The sequence below is a fragment of the Dermacentor variabilis genome, chromosome 1 (assembly GCF_050947875.1).
Source record: "Dermacentor variabilis isolate Ectoservices chromosome 1, ASM5094787v1, whole genome shotgun sequence".
Lineage (NCBI taxonomy): Eukaryota > Metazoa > Arthropoda > Arachnida > Ixodida > Ixodidae > Dermacentor > Dermacentor variabilis.
The window spans coordinates 81,275,283-81,296,530 of NC_134568.1; the positions used below are offsets into that span (position 1 = coordinate 81,275,283).

At 44.5% G+C, this 21,248-nt stretch overlaps 1 protein-coding gene across 1 annotated transcript; it reads left to right on the forward strand.

Moving 5' to 3' along the window:
* Positions 1–1,685: 1,685 nt before the first annotated feature.
* Positions 1,686–14,113, forward strand: LOC142579913 (uncharacterized). Its single transcript, XM_075690588.1, has 3 exons — positions 1,686–2,382; positions 4,159–4,313; positions 13,930–14,113. The coding sequence occupies exons 1-3, from the start codon at positions 1,742–1,744 to the stop codon at positions 14,088–14,090; spliced, it is 957 nt and encodes a 318-aa protein (XP_075546703.1). The 5' UTR covers positions 1,686–1,741; the 3' UTR covers positions 14,091–14,113.
* Positions 14,114–21,248: the final 7,135 nt, after the last annotated feature.

Genomic DNA, 21,248 nt, shown 5'->3' on the forward strand with positions numbered 1-21,248 from the left:
GGGTGCACTAAGGGTTGCCTCCTAACGAATGCACCCATTTTCAAAATTTTCAGAGAAGTAAGGGTGCAAAAAGGGTGTTTCGACATCCAGCTTACCCTCGGCGATGTAGTTTTCCTGAGTGTGTACTTTCCGATACCAAAAAAAAGCAAAATCGGAAAATCGAAATTACGGTATACTAATATATCATTCCAGAAAGTATATAGCTATTCACAAAAAAATTACAAGCCGACAAAAATACACACACGAACAAAAAACGCTATTTTTGCCCACCAATTTCAACAATGTAAATGCGCGGGATTGCACTAAAAAGAAGGGGAAAAACAGTGCCGGGATGACGTAGCGCTTCTATTCCGATGCTATTCCTTTTCGCCCTTCATCAGTGGTCCCAGCTGCGCTCCTTTCAACGTTATCACCGAGATCGGTCAGTCGTGACCTGCGGTTGATACGAAAGGAATCGAATCGAGCGACAGGAATCCTTACAATATACCGGCCCCATAGCTCCTACTAGGTAAGCCAATTTATACGGAAATATGGGCAACTATCCTAGTGCGCTTATTAAGAAAGCGAAGCAAATCACAAGGTAGGAAAATATGTAAAGCGGCAGGCGAAAAAGAAGATGTACGTCCACTTCCGGATGTGCACACGCTCATATCAAAATGAAATCATTTGTGGCACAGCTTTCGCCGAACAACGATGCTTTGTCGTATGCGTAGTGATACCAAATTTATGCCAGACTTCCGACTGACCGCGGGGTTAAATGGTTTTTAACGAAATGATCATGCATTTGAGCCATGACCATTTATACTGTTCTGGCGCAGAGGAGATTTATTATTGATTTTTTACAGCCGACTCTCCGTAGCGCATTTTTCTAGGCCTTTGTACCTCAATACACAGTAACATCAACAATAACGTAAAAGCCATGATAATATGCTCGCCGAATCAAAAAACCCGAAACAAGATTTTGCTCTAATATTATCACGTTGTGCTGCGCATGGTGAACCCGAATCCGTATATTTGCATAAACGGGAACTTAAGGGGCATATGTCTAGCTAAGTACAGCCTCTGGCGGTCCAAAAAAATTTAAGAACAAAAAGCAAAATTGATAGGAATAGTTCTCTCAACCGCTTCCTCTATCTCTTCTATTATCAGCTATGTGCTTGCTCACCAGTAACGTAAAACTCACTTTAATGATTGCGTGACGCTCACGGAAGCGCTGGCGTAATCGGGTATCGCAGCCCTTACGACGGAATGAGTCTGCTTTTGCTTTGCAAATATTTTGTTGCAGTATTGCTAGAAGAAGCTGAGAAGTGCAGCTTTGATTCTCTGCGAGTTTGAATTAAAGCATTATAAGCGAACAAACGCTACAAAAAAAAAAATGGACGCGTACCTCTGACGCGATGTTTTCGCGCGTATGGTGCCTTATGGTAACAGCTATCGTCATGTCATTTCCTGGCCGAGAGCCTGCGTTTCTTCTGGCACAAACGCTGTGAAAGAAAGACCTTGAGTGGTGGGCGACCTTCAAGATCCACTTTCACACTTGAGCTACAATCGTGGAACCATAAGGCGATGTCTCCTATCGCGCAGTTTCAGCTTTCTTGCCACGAATGCGAGAGCAAATCCACCAAGGATTTCTCTTACGGGTGTCATCTTACGGCCAGTTTATCACAGGCTCTTTCAAGAGTCGCTCAAACGGGTTGCGTTCGGCACTCGTCCCGCGGTTTCTCCCACACGCACAGCAGCCATGCTCGCTTTCGGACGGGTGGCCCTCTGGGCTCTGCTCGCGTGCTTCGTCGCCGCCACACCGACTTGCGTCGAGTCCGGGACATCGCGGGTCACGTACACCTGCTCCGGCTTCACAAGCCACGCCGATTTCAATACAGTCGTCCGTCGCGACTTCTCGCCGGATCGCTATTCGCGGGTTGACTTTCTTCTTCAAGACAGCAACCTCGACTTTTTACCGGTGAGAGCACTTGAAGGCACTATGGCCTCGGTAGTGGAGCTCCGTAATGTCCGAGTGCACGGCCCCACTCCGACGTCTGATGGGCACCCGTTCACTGGTGTCACGTCGTGGCTCAAGAAGGTAATCCTTAGCGATGGCAGCACGGCACCCCCATCCTGGGCGCTGCTAGCTCCGCTGACCAAGCTTGAGGAGGTCATCCTCTTGAACATGCACTACGTCAACCTCTCCAGCAGTTTCAACGAACTCCCGAAGAGTGTCAGGCGTGTGCGCGTCCTGAACTCGACTATCCTTGGCGTAGACCAAGACTGGCTTGCAGGTCTGGAAAACCTGGAGGAGCTCCACGTCGAGAACAGCAACATCAACCACTTCTCGAGATCTATGCTGCCTACGCCAGCCCGCAACCTTACATCGTTGACGCTCAGGTATAAAGGCACAACGGTTATGTTTTGTCACACAGACCTAGACATCAGTCAACACACAAAAAAAGCATTAACACCAACTCATGAGCGCTTTCTTTATGTTCGTTACTTTCTTGCAACAGCTTGAATACCTGAGCCACTTGGTACGTAGCTGCTAGTATCGTCAAGCGAAGCGACGCGGAAAAGTAACGCACAATTCGTGCCGTTTCTTTTGTTTGTCGCTTTACCTGAGAAATATAGTAACTTTCCTTTATTCATCATATCAATATTAATCTTGATATTTTCGTATGTTGCTTTCAGCAGGGAAAAATATTAGTTTCCACCTACGAACGATATGGGCGTATAATAACGGTTTAGAAAACGAAGAAATTACATATTTTAGTCATCGCTTTGAGGGCAATAATTTTTTTCTTAAACAAGCTTGAAGCTCTAAAACCACTTTTTGTTCGTAATTAACACGCACCCAAGCTGCCAACAGTCTGAACAAATACAATATTTCAAATCGATGCCAACAAATTTAAACTATGCTGGACTCAGCAGCAAATGGTTATAAACCGATTCTGTATGCCTCTGCCATGCTGACCATGTTACATGTCAGCATCTCATTCAATGTGCGCGGCATATACATTTGCGTGGAGTAATCGCATAATGCATATTATCTGTGAATACTAATCACCATACACCAATACACCAATACACCAATCACAGGTTATATAATTTCGCAATCGCCAACGAGTTGGTGAAAACTCCATAGTGGCCGTGCACGAGCAATACCTTTAGGTATTATTGTAGGTTTGTTGTTATAATGTATAGGGTGTGAGTTTTTTATTTAGGTTCAGTCATTCATGATCTTCAAACCTCAAGTATTGCTATGTGGTATTTAGCATGTCGGACGCGGTAAGAATTGACGATTTCTCACCTACACCGCTTTCCGGCCAATGCAGTCAATTGAGATTCATGTTCAACTCATGACGCTCGGTGTATAAGTTCGCAATTACACCGTAGGTGAGCCTCATAGAGATCAAGTTCGGAATGAGCACCAAAAGAAACAGAGAACTGGCATGTAAAGAAATAAAGAAGGAGTACCACCGCAAATTATATGATATCCTTTAGCTCAAAGTGTGGTATGCAAAAGTTGCTTAGGAAGTATATATATATATATATATATATATATATATATATATATATATATATATATATATATATATATATATATATATATATATATATATATATATATATATATATATATATATATATATATATATATACGTACGCCTGCGAGAATTGGTAATAAGTCTGTTGTAGAAAGTCAGCGCTATGTGTTTTTCTAATGTGCCATTCTGTGTTATAGCAAAATAGAAGATGCCATATCAGCGAGGTCATGTAGCTACCCTTATTAGCTTGGGAAAGCTTGTGCGGCTCATTTAAACCACGATGCGGCTCCTTTAGCGTAGTTTATAGCTGCTACAAAGCAGAAAATATAGTTGATGCTGTGTGCATAATCTTAATTCTGGACTCTGCTGTTTAAGAACCGCGGTGGACCAGGCACAAAAGGATGAGATTGCTTGGATTTCATTTTACCTAATCACTCGTATAATCTAACAGTTTCAGAACAGCACCTCTTGCTGTTTTTGCAGAGCCTCTGATAGCAAGACTACACGTAAGCGTATAACCGTTGTTCTGGTGAAGCTTTTTACTAAGCGCATGTAATGCGCAATGCAATGATGCACGATGCAGTGACCTGTCTGCGGCTGTGCCGCTTGCCACGTTGTGCAGGAATGCAAATTTGACATCTTTGCCGGCGGACCTCACCGTGGACGCGCCCCGGCTGACTGAGCTCAACCTTCAGCAAAACGCCATTCACCGCTTCGACGAGCACAGTTTCACTCCTCTGCTCGAACGGAGCACCAATGCCGCAGCCTTCTTAGATGGTAAGATAAAGACAGTTTCAGGTTTCCTTCGTTGATATGCAGGCGGCCAGCGCCGAGTGCGTGAACGTACGAAGGTGTTGTTCGAAAAAACCAAAGTATTCAGGAAGCATTCCTTAAAATTAATCAATAACATAGCTTAAAGCGATAAGTGAACATACTGAAACAAGGGCAACTAGTACCTATTGCCATGGCCGAACTTTAAACTAGAAGTTCTTTATAACAATGCATAAAAGAATTAAATCTGGCCAATACAGTCATTCATGATCATCATTAGATCGGAAGATAAGCTCTGTCCAGTACAAGGGAAATATTTGTTGGAAGTATGTCGGGCTGCTCTAGAGAGTGCGCAAAGATAAATGAGCGACGCGCACTACGCATTGACGCGCAAAGCACATCATATGCGTGCTATAGAGAGGGGCACAGCGGGGAAGAGAAAAGTTCATACCTGTAGAGAGAGCGACGCGAATAAGAGAAAGGCAGGGAGGTTAACCAGAGTTAAAGCCTACGGTTCGCTACCCTGCACTAGGGGAAGGAAAAGGAGAAGAGGGAAAGAAGAGTGGGGACAGAAAGAAAGGCGCGAAAGAAAAGAAAGGGACGGGATCATTATAGTCTTTCTAATCGGCCACTACCACGTAAAAAGGTCAACAAAGCCTTGACCGACTTTCGGTGCGACGACAGTTCATCTCGGCCTTCCAAGACAGTCCGTCCTGTCGTCCTGGTGTGGCCTGTCGTCAATGTGTGCCAATATGGCCGCAAGCGACAGCTGGTGCGTGCTGTATGAAGGACAGTGGCACAGTATGTGTTCTAGAGTCTCCCCGCCGCCGCAGTGACTGCAAGTCGCGCTCTCGTCCATACCAACTCGGAAGGCAAAAGATCTTGTGAAAGCGACACCAAGCCACAGTCGGCAAAGTACTATTGTCTCGAGTCGAGAGAGTCCAGATGGGGGTCGAAGTCGAAGGGACGGGTCCCATCGGTGCAGACGTGTGTGCTTCAAGCTTGGTGTGTTCCATAAAGATCTTATGGCTTCATTTGCCGGCACACGAATTTTCATTGCTGCGCGTATTCTTGAGAATACTATGGAGTGTTGCAAGCCCTCCTCATGTGCAGATCGTTCTGTGGCATCGGCATGCTCATTGCCCATTATGCCACAGTGGCTTGGAATCCACTGTAACGTGATGTCGTGCCCTTGCTCGACAAGGTGGTGAAACAGCAGTCTGATTTCTAGAACTAGTTGTTCGTGGGGTGCCCGGTGTAAGGCAGAAACCAAACAATGAAGAGCAGCCTTGGAGTCAGTGAACACACTCCATTTCTTGGGCATTTCGTCAGAAATTACGCGAAGTGCACAACGAATAGCAGGGAGTTCCGCGGCAGTCGATGTAGTCTGGTGAGATAGTCGAATCTTTACGGTGAAGGTTTTTTAAGGAAAGATCACCGATCTTGCAGACCCATTCACCGTGGTTGAAGCGTTAGTATATAGATGGTGATGTTCGTTGTATGTCTCGTACAGCAAGAGCATTGAAAGCTGCTTGATTGCTGGAGACGATAGTTGCGCTTTTGCTCGTATTCTTGGTACCATTAGTCGAACTTTTGCTTTAGCCAAGCACCATGGGGGAAACGGAACTCTCGCTGGAGCGGTATAACCTGAAGGAACGCATGCACGAAAGGACAGGATTATCTGACAAAATGAGGCACGTGGTCGATCCTCTGGCAGTGAAACTAAAGGATGGGCAGGGGCTCGAGGAAGGTAGTGGTGCACGCAGCATGCCGTGGTAACAGTAAACTTACCAAATGCGACTTCGTGCTCCTGCAGGTGTCCTAGGAATTCTTTTGACCTGCACAAATCAATGCACAGTGCACGATATATTGGTGACATTTGGCTTATTAAGAATTTTCTCAAGATTTAAAAAAAAGATATGCAGCGTGAGCAAGGTTTATAACCAGCTGCATATGCTATTTCATACCATCACAACACATATGAAATGCAAACAGCCCAGAGCGTATTCACTTGTGTGACCTTCCAATACATCCAGCGGTAATCTCAGTACCTTTACGGATGAAAATGCACTATGTATGTATGTATGTGTCTTTTTTCTGTGTGCTTCTAGTTCGCCCGTCTTTAATCGTCCTTACGTAATACCAATGTGCCCAAACTGCCACCCTTGAGAATGTTACGTGCAGATAGCGTTGTCATTGTGCCTTCCGAGTCACGAACCACTGTTTGCAAACTACCCTTTTCTTAATTCCCGCAACCCAAGCTTCTTTAGACACACGCATATAGCACGCGCCGTCTTTGGTTAATCTCTGCATACAGCTGCTGAGTTAGCGTATTGAAGCAAGCTAGCCTCACTTATTTACCGAATTGAAGTAAACCATCATGCGTTTAAAAAAAGAGAGGTATGCCTTCAAAAAAGATGTCTTTTTGTTATGCTATGATTATTGTTTTGCCAACGCGCTCTTTGTCGATCTAGCGAGGCAAAACTTCTTAATGAGGGCTTCTTCAATTTCTGCTTATTTCTGGTTTCCTTTGTTAGAAGAGTGCAGAGCTCAAGAACGGGAGTGTGAAGGGTAGGAGGAAACTCTGATGTGTACAGCAGGCTGAAAATATGGAACGCTACTAAAAATGTGCAACTAAAGAAAACTGTGAGCAGTAGCGTCCGCCACCTTATAAGGAAAAAGCAAAAACTTAACGAATCATATTTGGCAGTACATGATGAAATGACAGTGATTTCGTTCACTGACCGCCTAGGAACGTTTTATTTCTCACCTGTCAGTTGAATGGTCCTGTGTCCCTGGACACGATTTTTTACCCTTCCTCGGTTCTGTGCGTCCAAAGGCCAATGACAACACTTTAGTGGCACCGTAAAAAAAGTCGCGGTTTCGTCCGAAAGGCGAAGCATCGATTGCGATAGCAAATTAGATGACAGCTAGACGAAGTAAGAATGGTAGTTTTATCGGCTGTATAAACATGTAAACATTCGCTTACTAACTAAATTAACAATCATTGGGTCACACACGCATAAGCAAACACGAACACATCTCACTCAATGACCACGCACACTCGCTGTCAAAACGCTGGAGCGAGAAAGCGCGGCAACAGCAGCGAGTGAATCGACCTTCGTGCTGCCTCTCGCTTCAATGTGAACGAAGCGGCGAGAACAGCACACACAAAGTTATCAGCACTCGGCACAACCTGTCCCCTATCGCCAGATCACTTTCAATATAAGCCACGCGCGGTCGCGCGATGAGTAACCGCCGCCAAGGTGGAACGCCCGCACCCCTTCCACTTCCCCGGTGCCTTGTGCGCTACAGAAGACCTCTCCGCTTTCCTCCTTTGTGCGCGCGAGATTGAGCCACCATCGTCGGCTCACTCACGCCCGCTTTCCCTCGCACATAAAGCACATGGCACGCGGCGACGATGTTATCGCCCTTTATACTTTATATTGAACGTCACGGCGACGCCGACAACGACGGCAGAAATGCGGCTGCAGTGTCCACATAACTGCTATCGCAATAATATGTTCAAAGTTAATTTCTGCACACAGTTCACACTACAGTATTTACTGAATAGTTGGCTATCTTCTGTCTCACTTGTAGGTACTCTAGGTTAATGAATACACTGGTATAGAGCAGAGAAAGAGAGAAATAGAGGAATGGAAAGGCAGGAAAGTTAATCAGACGTGCGTCTGCTTTGCTACCCTGCACTGGGGGAGGATGGGATCAAGGGGCATAAAGAGAGAGATGGAGAGCACAGTTTCGCGCACATTTGACGATGCCCACCAAGTTTGAAAAGGGTTGCAGAGATCTGTCGACTTGAGGTACAGAAGTAAAGCCGTCGTTGCTTTCTGTGCCAGGGACGCGCATGGTCATGTTTCCAAGTCCTTAGGTTCCAAAAAACGGCCTTGAGTCCAGCCTGTTTAATGCTGTCCAGAGAAGTTCACGCTCGACGTCGTACCAAGGAAAAGGCATGAAAAACGTTCAATAGTTCCTTAGTTTCAGCAAGAGTCACGTATAAGCATATCACCCATTCCAAGTGGAAGAAGTAAGCCTTTGTAAATACCTCCCTCAGTCACAGCGGCACAACAATGTCGCCTCATAGCGGGAAACTTGTGATGGCACTTGTAGCTCTAGGGATCGTTCAAGTGTATGGAGACGACAGCTAGATAGGCAAGGAGAAGACCAATAAATCTGTGTCATAGTTCAAGCCAAGAAATATTTACATTTCAGGGTATGCTCTGTATAAAGTAATCAGAGCATTTTGGGCCTTCTTCATGGCCGGGCCGGGCTGCCTCAGCGGCGAAGTCTTTACCAGCATTTCCGATGCGTCCGGGCAGCCACTTAAATATAATTTGGAGCCCCTTATCCAGAGTTTGATGGGGGTCCGTTTTATCTGATGGTCCAACTGCTCATGAGTGCTGTGATGTAGTCCAAATTGCAATTTCTAAAATGCTGCTTTAGAGCCGCAAAATAGGACACACTTATGAAGCTGGTAGTGCAACAGGTATTTTACAACAACACGCAGGGCAGCAAGCTCTGTAGCTGTTGATGTTATATGGAACACTTCAAGCTTGATTGTAGCGGTAATTTAAGTGCAATCAAGCGCAGATGATTTACGAAACACCACCACTGAGGTTAGAATACCTCAGTTGCCTCCGAGCCTCAGGCTCGATGGCAACAATACTAGAAAAGATCCTTCTACGTTTTCTAGGGCAGCACTCGTGTGATCGGGGACGCTTCGCGCGTTGATTATATGTATGCGTTTGCCGTAGTGCCATCTTCCATGACTGCGAAAGTTTAACAGAGACAACAGAAAGAAGGTACCGCACAAGTGCTTTTAATTGTGTATGCCTTCCAGATACGCTTGCAAGCTTCACAGTCATTTATTACCAGCCTAGCCGCCTACCGCTAGAACTCGCTTGGCATAGAAATTTCAATAATGCGCCAAAGCGTCTGACGCTCATATTGGGGCACGGTACTCATTATGAATATGATTTATTTTCTCGTAAAATCACCCTCGGAGCTTTCTGACTGTTTTATGACGGCTACGAAAAATTGGAATCTTTCTTTCACAATCCCCTCATTCATCAGGCTTTTCTTACGCTGGCGCGGTAGTTTTGCTTACTCCATTGCATGCGTCATTGACCAACCTAGCTTCCACGGAAGTCATGCAGCCAACCAAATAAGAGAGCAATGCAAGCGAATAAGCAAGGTGTTAAGATGGCAGCGAGTCGTTGGTACTCCATGCAGAACGGTCTAAGATGGTCTATAGATTTTTCGTAGGCATACTTGCCTTCATATAGACTTATTGGCTTGTCTATTTGAAAGTTATAGAAAAAATATTAAGTCGTTACGATCCTATTTACTTCGGTCTATCTGTAGTCCGCAGACGTTTAAAGCAGTAAGTTGTGCGAAATTTCTCAGTAATAGTCGACTGAAGAAATAATAAGGGCATAACCCTACAGGCTCTATATAGGCAAGGCTGGGAAAAGATACGTTGCAATTGTATCATGATACAATACAAGGTACTCGATGAACAAGGATTTGAGATGCAGATACAAGATACGACCCCAATTATTGCATCCGATAAGACATTTTCCATTCTTACCTTAAGATACTTGGATACATTCCCAATTTCTTATCATGTATATATTTAATGTAGCCGCAAATGCGTATGCAGAAACTTTTTTTGCTTGGAAACTTGTTAACTCCGACCAACCTTGTTTCATTTGAATGAAATGTATGTTGCTATCTCAAAATGTTTGTCTTCCTTGCTCAAAGTATATTTTCATTCCGAAACAATTTATTGGGGTTGCTTTAGCTGCTTAACATGAAAGCTCAGTATAGGCTCCGCTGTCAGCGGTTGTTGCTTTCGCTTTTGTAATTGATGGGAGTCGCTGCTCTGCTTACTTACCAGCTGGCGGGTCGCCATCTAATTACAAGAACGTCAACAAGACTCTGCACGATGGCTCAAACACCGTTGGGGAGTTTTACTGTGTCCGTAAATGTATTAATGTTTCCGCAATACCGGATAACCGGACAGGTGTACAGCACAAACAACGCTGGTAGCGACATGTTTTGTGACGCATGGTGCATATATATAGAACACATAAAGCTGCAAATGACCTTTCATATTCTACTTATCTGCTGGCGTAAAGCATTCTTCAGCGACATATATATTAACGTGCAATTCTTGTACGATTCTTCTTCTACGAGAAAACCTGTGCAGCCCAATAACATATCATGTAGCGTAGTACGAAAAATTATTTTTTGCGCTTGCGAGCAACAACCATGTAGACAAAATAGCCGCCTTATGCATAAGTCCCCCGGAAGCAGCGCCATCCATGCTTTGGTTCCCCACAGTCAAACTTACAACCACGGGATCCTTCAAATCTCAGATGTGTCAATGCCACTAAACGCGAGGCAACCCCATTCTTGAATTCTTCAGACTTCGTAATAAAGCACCACGCAAAATAAAATCATGAGCCATTCCAATCTGTAACGGTGGATGACCAGCTAAGCTGTGTAGCAGACGAAACAGAGATGACGAAGAATTTTCAACAAAGTTACGAACACATTTAGTCTCTTGATCGGTGGTCATCGTGACGGAAGGTGCGCGCACACATTTATTTTTAAACATCCGTGTTCATTCATGTTATACATTTGTTATATGCATTCGTGTTCTCATTTCGCGATAGAGTAAGGCAAAGAATTTGAGACAGAAAGCACTGCACCGACTGGCAGTGGACCAGTGCCGTCAGTGCCTTCGCAGAGGGAGGAGCAAAAAAAAATTAAGTTAAATAATTTGCTTTTGGCGTGCCAAAACCACGATCTGATTATGAGGCACACCCTAGTAAGGGACTTCCGAAATTCGGTCCACCCGGGGTTCTTCAACGTGCACCTAAATCTATGCACAAGGGCGTTTTCGCATTTAGACCCCATCGAAATGCGGCCCCGTGGCCGAGATTCAATTCCACGACCTCGCGCTTAGCAGCCCGACACCATATGCACTAAGCCACCAAGGCGGGTATCGAGGGAGGGGAAGTATAGGAACTCTAGTATGATGAGCGGCATCAGAGCCAGCCGTGGGAGAAGGCGACGACGAAGGCACGAGCGATATATTGAGGCAAAGAATTTGATACCGAAATCACTGCACCAACTGGCAGTGCATGGGCCAGTACCGTCAGCGCCTTCGCAAAGGGAGTATGAGAACACTGGAATGATGAGCGGCAACGGAACCAGCTGTGCAAGTAGGCGACGACGACGAACGCGCGAGCAGTGGCTGAAGCCATTGGTGATGATGATAGTTCTTGCTCACACAGATTTGTTGGCGGACGCGAAAAATGCAGGGAAGCCTAGCCATAAACAGCTTGGCTGTAAAATTCCATAACCACACTATAGCGGCATCAGAATTCGCGCGAAAAACGCCGCACGCATTGGCGTACGCGAAACAGTACAAGTGTCAGGGCACCAACGAACTAAAAACAAAAAATCAAAGCAATAGGTCGGCGGCGCGCAGACGTTGGCGCGTTTGTGTTTGTCGAGACGGCGCGAGCGGCGCCACGTGAGTCTGGTCCACCAATAGGGACGCGTACACCTCATCGCCTGCTTTGGCGGGAATATAAAAGAATGTCGCTGTCTTTAGTTTTATTCAGGTGGCTTGTCAACACTGTATGAGCTTGAGAAGTGGAGTTCAGCCGACGTTTATATGAGTTTATACCTAGTTTCGCACAGTGATGTTGTGATAGCAGTATCTTGTACCTTAAGATACACGATACGTTCTTTCGTGTATCGGAAAAAAATATTTCTGGGTTTTTAGGTGCCAAAACCACTTTCTGATTATGAGGCACGCCGTAGTGGAGGAGTCTGGAAATTTCTACCACCTCGGGTTCTTTAACGTGCACCTAAATCTAAGTGCAGAGGTGTTTTCGCATTTCGCCCCCATCGAAATGCGGCCGCCGTGGCCGGGATTCGATCCCGCGACCTCGTGCTCAGCAGCCCAACACCATAGCCACTGAGCAACCACGGCGGGTGTATCGGAAAAACAGATACTGATGCAAGTCTTTCCAGACGTATCATGATACAGATACGGGATACCCAAAGAGTATCTAAGTTAGTATCTAAGATACATGTATCTTCGATACTAACCAGCACTGTATGTAAGCAGCCTGTAGAGTTGTTTATCAAGTTATTATACAAGCTGTGTATGGACAACCTGTGGACTTCATAGACCGGGGAAAAACGAAACAAAAACGTCTCCAGGTTTTGAAGGACTGTCTAATAAACTTTTTGTAGGCGATTAATATGGTTTACTTTCAACGTGGACGTGGCAGGAGTGCTATCGAGCGCTTCGATATTCAAGCGTCTCGACAGAGTGCATTACAAGCAATATGCATGCATGCATGCATTTTGCTTTAATGCTTTAATAAATTCTGTTGGATCATAGTCTATGAACATCTAGTCTTATTTGTGATTCTATGCCAATTTTTGTACTTAAGTTACATCACGCCTGTTCTACTGAAGGGACGAGACGATGTCGCGCGGCGTGCGCCGCTAATATGTGTGCCAGAAAACTGACCAAGCGTAGTTTTCATTCAGTGAGAAGTTAAAAGACAACAGAGAGCACAAACTTTGAGAGGGTGGGTGCATTTCCTTGGTAAGCTGCTCACAATCTACTTCTCTGTATCGCATGGTGCCTTACAAACGGGACATTGAATTCATGGGTAAAATACAGTGAAACGCACGAAACACATTTAAGGAAAGGTAGAAGGTGCGGCGAAAAATTTTAAACACATCTTCGACCAACTCCTTCCCATTTCTATTCTGCACATGCCACTTTAGAGTATCTTTCTAGTTAGATGAGATTTTACATAACTTTTCTTTAAATTTATTTATGGTTCCAAATTTTTCTTTTGAAACGGAATGACAGCGCCAGGTGATGATCCGTGGGCTACAACTAAAAAATTATGAAGGCTAAAGCTGACAGAAATCTCTCAAATTGCGATGAAATGCATTGCTACACGGGCTTAGTTTTACATTTTTAGCCTGTAGTCGCTTCCACCGATTTATCAGATATCCTGCTTATACCTCTCGCCGAACATAAGCTCGCCGTATCGTGAAGTTGACTGATGGTTTCGCCCACTCATGTCTGTGCAACACAGCCTTCTATAATCGGATCGTGTGCGCGCCACAGATACAGCTGACTCCGATTTCCTTTCTTTTTAAGTGAATAGCTTTCTTTGGCTCTTGTGCCCGTTATCGTGGTCGGTGGTTGGCAGTCGGAGAAAGGAACAAGGTCTCCGAGTCGACCGTCGTAGCTCTCCGAGACGCACGTGCTGTCCACCGACTATACAGCTTGAGCTGTGCTGGTTCCGTTCTCTCTACGGAATTACGCCATGGAACAACAAACGTTACCTAAATGCCCTCACTGCAACAAGTATACGACCTCAAGCACACCATTCATTTAACAAAGTGAGCAGCTTTCTGGAAGCGTTCGGCTGTTCGTTTACAATGCCAATCATCCTCGATGGTTTTTGCACAAAATTTTGGACACTCTGAAGCTATGGCGCTACGGTTTCTTTCCTGTTAGATAATCTTCTTGCGCGCCTTTCTTCCTCTGCAGGAAACCCCCTGGATTGCGACTGCCACGCACGCTTTCTGAACCAGATTCCGGACAGCTGGACTGCACCGCCGTGCGTTACACCGGAGCGACTCAAGGGACGTCAGGTCAAGAACATCGGTATCTCGCAGCTGATTTGCGCAGCTGCCGGTGGCCGCCGCTAATAAAGAGGAAAACAGCCACGTAACCACACAAGATTTATTTTGTACCTGCAGAGTTAGAATTTCGTGTGCTGTCTTCTAATACACAATTTATGTCAATCTGTGCAGCATAGTTCGAGACATGCGTTAAGAGAGAAAAGAAAAAAATTCACCGCCCAAGCACTCCGTACAGATGGTTAACCAGCGAAGCTGGAATGTGCGGCCCCGGTGTTTATCAGCGGGTTGATCCCGACGGTTCATTAAACGACGGCTTGGTAGGCTGCTGGATCCTCGGTACGCAGTTGCTGCTTGCGCTCGGCTGCACGAGCCTGTTCTTGTGACCGGGCTGCAGCATCGGCATGGCGTAGACGAGCTCGTTCCCGGTTCTGCTCGCGGTGTTGCTGATCGAAAGCTGCCTACTCCTAAAAAGTAGGTATTACACGTGACCTACTCATTTCGGAGCCGGGGAGAAACTGCTGCACGTGCGCTCGGCTGTGACGGAGAGCAACGCGTCACTACTGGCACAGCTAATCCAACACAACCTAAATCACAAGGCCTATTCACCCCTATCCATGACATCGTGTTACCTGGACCGACTGCCATAGCATCTAATGGGGATGCTTCCGAGTAGGTAATAGTGATTTTGGCGTCACCGCTTTCAACACGCGAGCCTTGTCAATAGAAATTTTGGGTCAGGTAGCGTGGCGTCACGCATCGGAGTAAACAGGCCTTGTACATCCATAGGTGGTGTTGACTAATCACGCGCCTCTCTTTCTCTTTTTTTGTTTCGCGCATGGGCATGGGGGAAGAGTTTTCGGCGTACAGGCAACCGACAGACGGACGGACGGGCGGACGAATCGGCTAGCCATATACAGCTTCGCTGTAGAAGTGGATCCATTACTGCATGGATCCAGTAGCAAAGTCGGAATAACAAAAAGACGTGAAACATCTATCGCCCTAATGAAAAGGGAGCGGAGTGTTCGCACTGAGAGCTCAACGCCAGTATCTTGAATTGAGTTTAGCTGGTCACACACTGTGAAAACATTTAACGCTGCTATAAGACAGGGACGGAACACATTCAGCAAGACGAGTACTTGCGTGAACTGCGAATGTCTCTTATTGCATGTGCGATAGTCTATCTCATCACTGCTACAGGATGTCGCACTCCATGCATTTCGGTCAAGAACACTATATTCGATTTGCCTTTGACCGAAAGTATGAGTGCTTACCAAATCCTGGCCGTCATCGCCCGACAGCCACCAGCTTAAGAGGAAGCTTTACATGTAAAACGCTGAAATGTTCTTTCAAAGAACTGCTGGACCAATTTTAATGGAAGGTATTGCATTTCAGAAAGCTAAATTCTAGTAACTATAGAAGCAGAATCTTTATTTAGGACCTAAAATGTGTTACAATAATGGCCAAAAATCGGTACTGTTAAGGACACTAGAAGCACGATGTTTACAAATTAGTAACTCGCAACAAAAGCTGATACCGCAGTTTTGTTAACCATATCAGTTAGAATACCCAAAGCGGACAAATGTGATTTCTAAATTTACAGCTGACGTGAATTTGTTACAACGTTGACAGAGGTTTCGGAAAGGTTCTACTGACAAATAAGTGCAATACTTTAAAACAATCTATAATATTCCAATTTTATACGCGTTAAGCGTATTATTTGGTGTAGGTTACAAAATTGTGATGTCTTTCATTTCTGAGTTAGAGAGTTGTAAATATCAGTCATTTCCAATTTTGCAATTTTCAAACATTTTTATGAAAACATTGACTGACTAAATACAAAAATCTGCTTGCTACAGTTACTAGATTAAAAATTTTTTCTTGTAAATGTAATAAACCTCGTGCAATTATATGCAGTGCTTGCCGAGAAAAGAACGATTGCTCCGTTCCCATGTATTTAGAGAGAAGCCCCGAGCTAAAACGCCATTTTCCTATCCTGACGAAGACCCCAAAGAGTACAGCTTCGAGGAGACAGCATCGAAGTATACGACAATGTAGAAAATTCTGCTCTGCTGCGAGAAGAATGCGCACAGTGGTGCTACAGAGAAGAGCTGCGGGACGAGTACGACCACGTGGGAGGCCCGTAGACGTGCCTGGAGGCGTCAAACCTTACGCATGAGTGCTATTTAGGTGAGGGGTCCCGCACCGCCTTGGAGAAACCGTGTTTAATGAAAGCGATGTGCTCGAGTCGTCGAAAATCAGTGGCCTGTTATCAGCCGTCTGCAATGAAGCAGGTAAAGTATAGTACCATAACCTCGAATAATATGCGGGAGAATTAAGGAATATTTTTTATTCCTATGCATTTGTGGGGAAAAAACGAACACAGAAAAACATTCAATTTGCCTTCACGTCAAAACTTTTTACACCTCAGGTGAAATATTTCCAGTCGTGCCTGTGCTCCAATACGCTGACCGACGCAGAGGAGAAGCTATATTCTTAGAAGTCAGTCAAGTCAGCTTTGCTTGCTGGAATGAATTGGAACACACTACTCACAAACGTTCCACCCGGCGGCCTACTTTCTTCAAGCTCTTTCCTCACGTCTGAGGATACCGAGAAAGAGGAAGCAGAGCTCTATAGGCCGCTGCATCATTTGCCGCTGCGAGGGCGTGGAACCGGTGGGCCATCTACTCTGAGACAGTTTCTCACTTCTCCAAACATGTCCGGGGGCGCTTATGATAATCCGAAATTTTGAGCACTTTTACTTGCATAATATTAGACAGAGGTTTGTAAAAAGTTTCGGTACTGTACCGGCACATACCTGACTAAGTAAAATCAGGTTAGTTAAGGATCACGCGAACACCTACACATGCATGAACGACGCTAATAATAATAATAATAATAATAATAATAATAATAATAATAATAATAATAATAATAATAATAATAATAATAATAATAATAATAATAATAATAATAATAACTTTATTGCCAAGTAAACATACATTGTAATAGCCAGCCCGCTTACGCATTAATGCTTGTGAGCGTGGCTGGGCAGCACGGCGTTGTTGCTTCGGTGCAGAGGCATGCACAAATTAAGCATTTAGACATATTAGAAGCAGACATCGTTCACATCGCAAGGAAACATAGGTCATGAAGTACAACATTAGCATGTCGCCAAACCGCGCAGAAAGACACAAGGCATTACACAAAGACAGAGCATAAACGTGAGATTATCTTTTTTCCACATTATACATAAAAAACAATAGAAGATACCTTTTATAGACTGGACAGCATAGGAAGCCATGTGGATTCATTCAATTGATTGCACAAATGACCGTACGAATTGCTTAATTTGTCGAACAGAGGTGAAAGTGGTATTGATTTCAAATTTGTTAAAGTTTGAAGGTACATAAAAGTTACGGGTTCTCTTTCCGTAATCAGTATAGACACGAGGAATAATAAACTTTTCTGTGGTGCGTAAATTCCGTGTTTTTATATTTCTCAATTTGAAAGAACCACAGAAATATTGTTTATGCACTATTTCAAATAGTAACTGCTTCTCTATGAATAATACGTCGACACGATTCATGCTAAGTAACACATTTTTACTATGAAATTATGTTCCGTATGACAGGCTACAGGCAATTTTTTAAAAATATTATTTAACACAATTTATTTGTACATAGGTGCGGAGCTGTACAATGTAAGATCATATCTTACTACTGACTCGCCTAAGCTCTTATAAACTATTTTTCCTGTAGATGCATCACATAACGATCTCAGGGCATATAGATAAGCACAAACAGTTTTTAACCCCTTTGCGACTTCCGCTATATGGATAATCTAAGATAGCGTTTTGTCGAATGTCATCCCTAAATATTTTGCACTATCTACTAGCTTCACCGGGATACATGAACAATTCACAGAGCATGTGTGGTGCAAGTAAATTAGCTTGGAATTTATTACGACTTTATGTGGATTGTGTAAACATATAAGGTTTGTTTTGGCTTTGTTAATGACTGTTTTATTAAGAGAAAACCAGAAGAGCACACATTGTATATCTGTTTGAAGTGCATCTCCGAGTTCGCTATAAGATGTACCAGGCAGTACAAGGGCAGTGTCATCTGCGTATAAGTACAGCTTGGATTCGAGCGGTAAACTGGCTAGTTCATTATTATAAATGTTGAATAAGAGGGGTCCTAGGACGGACCCTTGAAGTACTCTCCTTATTTAATATCTAATTACGCACTATAATAGTCATCTATTTTACACACTGTTTTCGTTCTTTGAAATTATGAAAGAATGACCGATATGGTCCGCTGAAACCAAAACTATCTATTTTATCTAGTAGAAGTTCATGATCGATTATATCGAATGCCGTCTGAAGATTGATAAAAAGTGTTAGAACAATATGGTTCCGATCAATTTCAGCGCAGATAAAGTCCTTAAAATCTTCTAACAGGTGAATTGTGCTCTGTCTAGTGTGAAAACCATATTGAGTTTGGCTTAATAAATCATACTTTTAACAGAATGAGATCATATTAGCATGAACACATTTTTCAAGAATACAAGCAATAGGCGAAAGGGTAGCAACTGGTTTGTACTTGTAAGAATTTCCTGGGCTTTTCTTAAAAGGGGATTTTACTACGCTGATTTTCAATTTCTTATGAATATGTCCTCTCTTTAGTGTTTCGTGAATTATCTGTAGTAACATCGCTTTTAATTTATCAAAATGCACAATGATATCCCTTATTCTAATGCCATCGTAGCCAGGTGATTTCGTCATTATTATTTTCCTGACTGTATTCCAGAATTCAGTCACTGAGATCGAAGGTAAGTAAGCAGAATGAATGTTTGAGTTATTTGTTGTGTTACGTACACGCGGAACCACGATGCACTGGGCGTAAGTAACTTCATCACCGATTCAATGAAGTGCTTATTAAAATCGTCAGCCAATTTTCTGTTTTCCATATTCGGGAAAGCGCCTTTTATTGCACTGTCAATTGTACGCCTAGGAGGTCTTCCTAAAACCGTGTTGACTATGCTCCGGGTTTTTCCGGAATCGTAGCGGGATGTGGATGTCTGTAACCATGCCGTATTTGCATTTCGTATGAAAAGGCAACGCATGGAGAAGCCCTAAGGAGTGTTTATTCGTTCCTCGATTATATATTATTCGCTCCTCGGTTAAGTACGTCCGTCTTGTAGAATTTTACAGCGCCCATACCAAAGACTTTCTCCGCCCTAGTTCTTGGCCATGTCGCATCACATTTGCCGTCCTGTTGGAGAAAAGCAGTGATCTTATAGAAGTTCCTTTCATTTGCACTTTAGGACAGCAAATGCTTGCAATGCAAGCACCAAATCTCGATGCTTGACCATCGTCCATTATACAAGCGCAGGCGGGTTTGAGCCAGAGTCCCCAAGGTCATGCTGCAGAACGTCGCGGTTATTCATGGAGACCACGACGGAATAAGGCTTTGTGTCACTTGACATGCGGTCACTCGCGTTGGAAAAAACAGGGGGAGGGGAAGTTGGAGGGCATTTGGATAGATTTGAGCCGCCTAAACAGTGCAGGTACTGTAGTATACTTTAGCTAGCAGGCTCCTGCAGTATCTTTTTGCACCAGTCACTTATTATGAAGCTATTCCTTCCCTGTGTCAGCCCTCGCTTACAGTTTAGGTCCGATACCCCATTAAGACTGCAACATATTTAAAGCCTCGAAGAAACAGAGCGAATAGTCTTGAGCTGCGATAATATCAAAATGAAGAAGATGGCGTCTACAAGTCAGGTTCAGATAAGAGTCTGGGCTTCTAGTCTGTTATCAGTCTTATGGTTTTTGTAATTTGATCCTCCAGAGGCATTACTTGACTCAACCAAGTATGCCAAAATTTCGGACAACTTGCTAACCCTAACGGGACGTTTTCGCCGCCAGTAGACATGTCTGTGAAACTCACCATTGCCCCGAGAAGCTTACCATTGCGACCACTTATATTCTTCTTCACTTTCGTTACATTCTCGAGCAAACATTGCGCCCCTAGACTTTCTCACCGCTAGGTAAGTCGACCTCAATAAAAAGCAGCCGTTAAGAGGAGCGAAGTGACGCCAAATGGTGAACATCAAGTACTCATCCCGTTTATATAATATAGCATTTTAGTATGTAGTTACAATTCCCTGAATAAACTCGGAGAAGTCGCGCCGCTGACTCCCCCTCTCCCTTTTTCTCCACTGGGAGCATTTCAGATGTGTCCCCGTGCTCGATCGCTCCCGTGCGTTGCGTGATACAGGCTAAATATTAAGCCGGCGTGCCCAGTCTGCTACAGCGGGGCGTCATCATCGTCGTACGTCTCGACGAGCTCCTCCTCGTGTGTCTCGGCGTTCTCGGCCGTGGTGCTCGACTCGTCCACGTTCCGGCGGCAGTCGGTCTCCCCCGTGGGCGACGTCATGCTGCGCTCTTCTTCTTTGCGCGTCGTGGTCCGGTTGATGGTGGTCTTGCCCTGGACGGTGCGCTTCTTGGTCATTTTGACGCGCCGAAGCGTGCCCAACTGCAGCGGTGGCAGCGACGCGGCACCCGCTCCCGGCACGCTCGTGTTGTCCTGCAGCGCGCCATAGCCACGACGGGCAGACGCAGTCGTAAAATGATCGTACGACCGTCTTTGTGTGACCGAAACGCTAACATATGAAAGATGGTCTATGCATCTTGTTTTGCCTTTGTACTACGCGCGGCTCGCGAAACACACCACAAAGCGGCAGGACAGCGTAACTGCACACCGTATGCGTCCACGTAGCCAGTAGGATACATCATTCAAGACCCTCAAGGAATCCGGCAATGTCATTCTCTTCAATATTAGTCATTACCGAAATGTAACAGTGGTTGCTACTAAATAGTTTTTAGCAGCAACCAATAAATTTACTCGTAGTGACTGATAAAGTGCTGATCAAATGCAGGGTTATGAAATTCATAAACAAGTGCTTATAAAGTTACCTTAAGAAACGTTACAAAAATCGGTGTATCCTTTCAAACTAGAGGACCTGCAGCACAAATTGCTGGTGCATTCTAGGACTTCTGAGATAAACCATCCTCGAGAAGGCTTCTGTTCACTACATCTTATTCACTATACGTGCATTTGTTTTGCGCACGCGAAAGGTATAAGAAAAATATCATACGCAAAACTGGTCGCAGCACAAGTTTTAATTGACCAGTCTGTCGCCAAACGGGGGTGCGGGATGGGT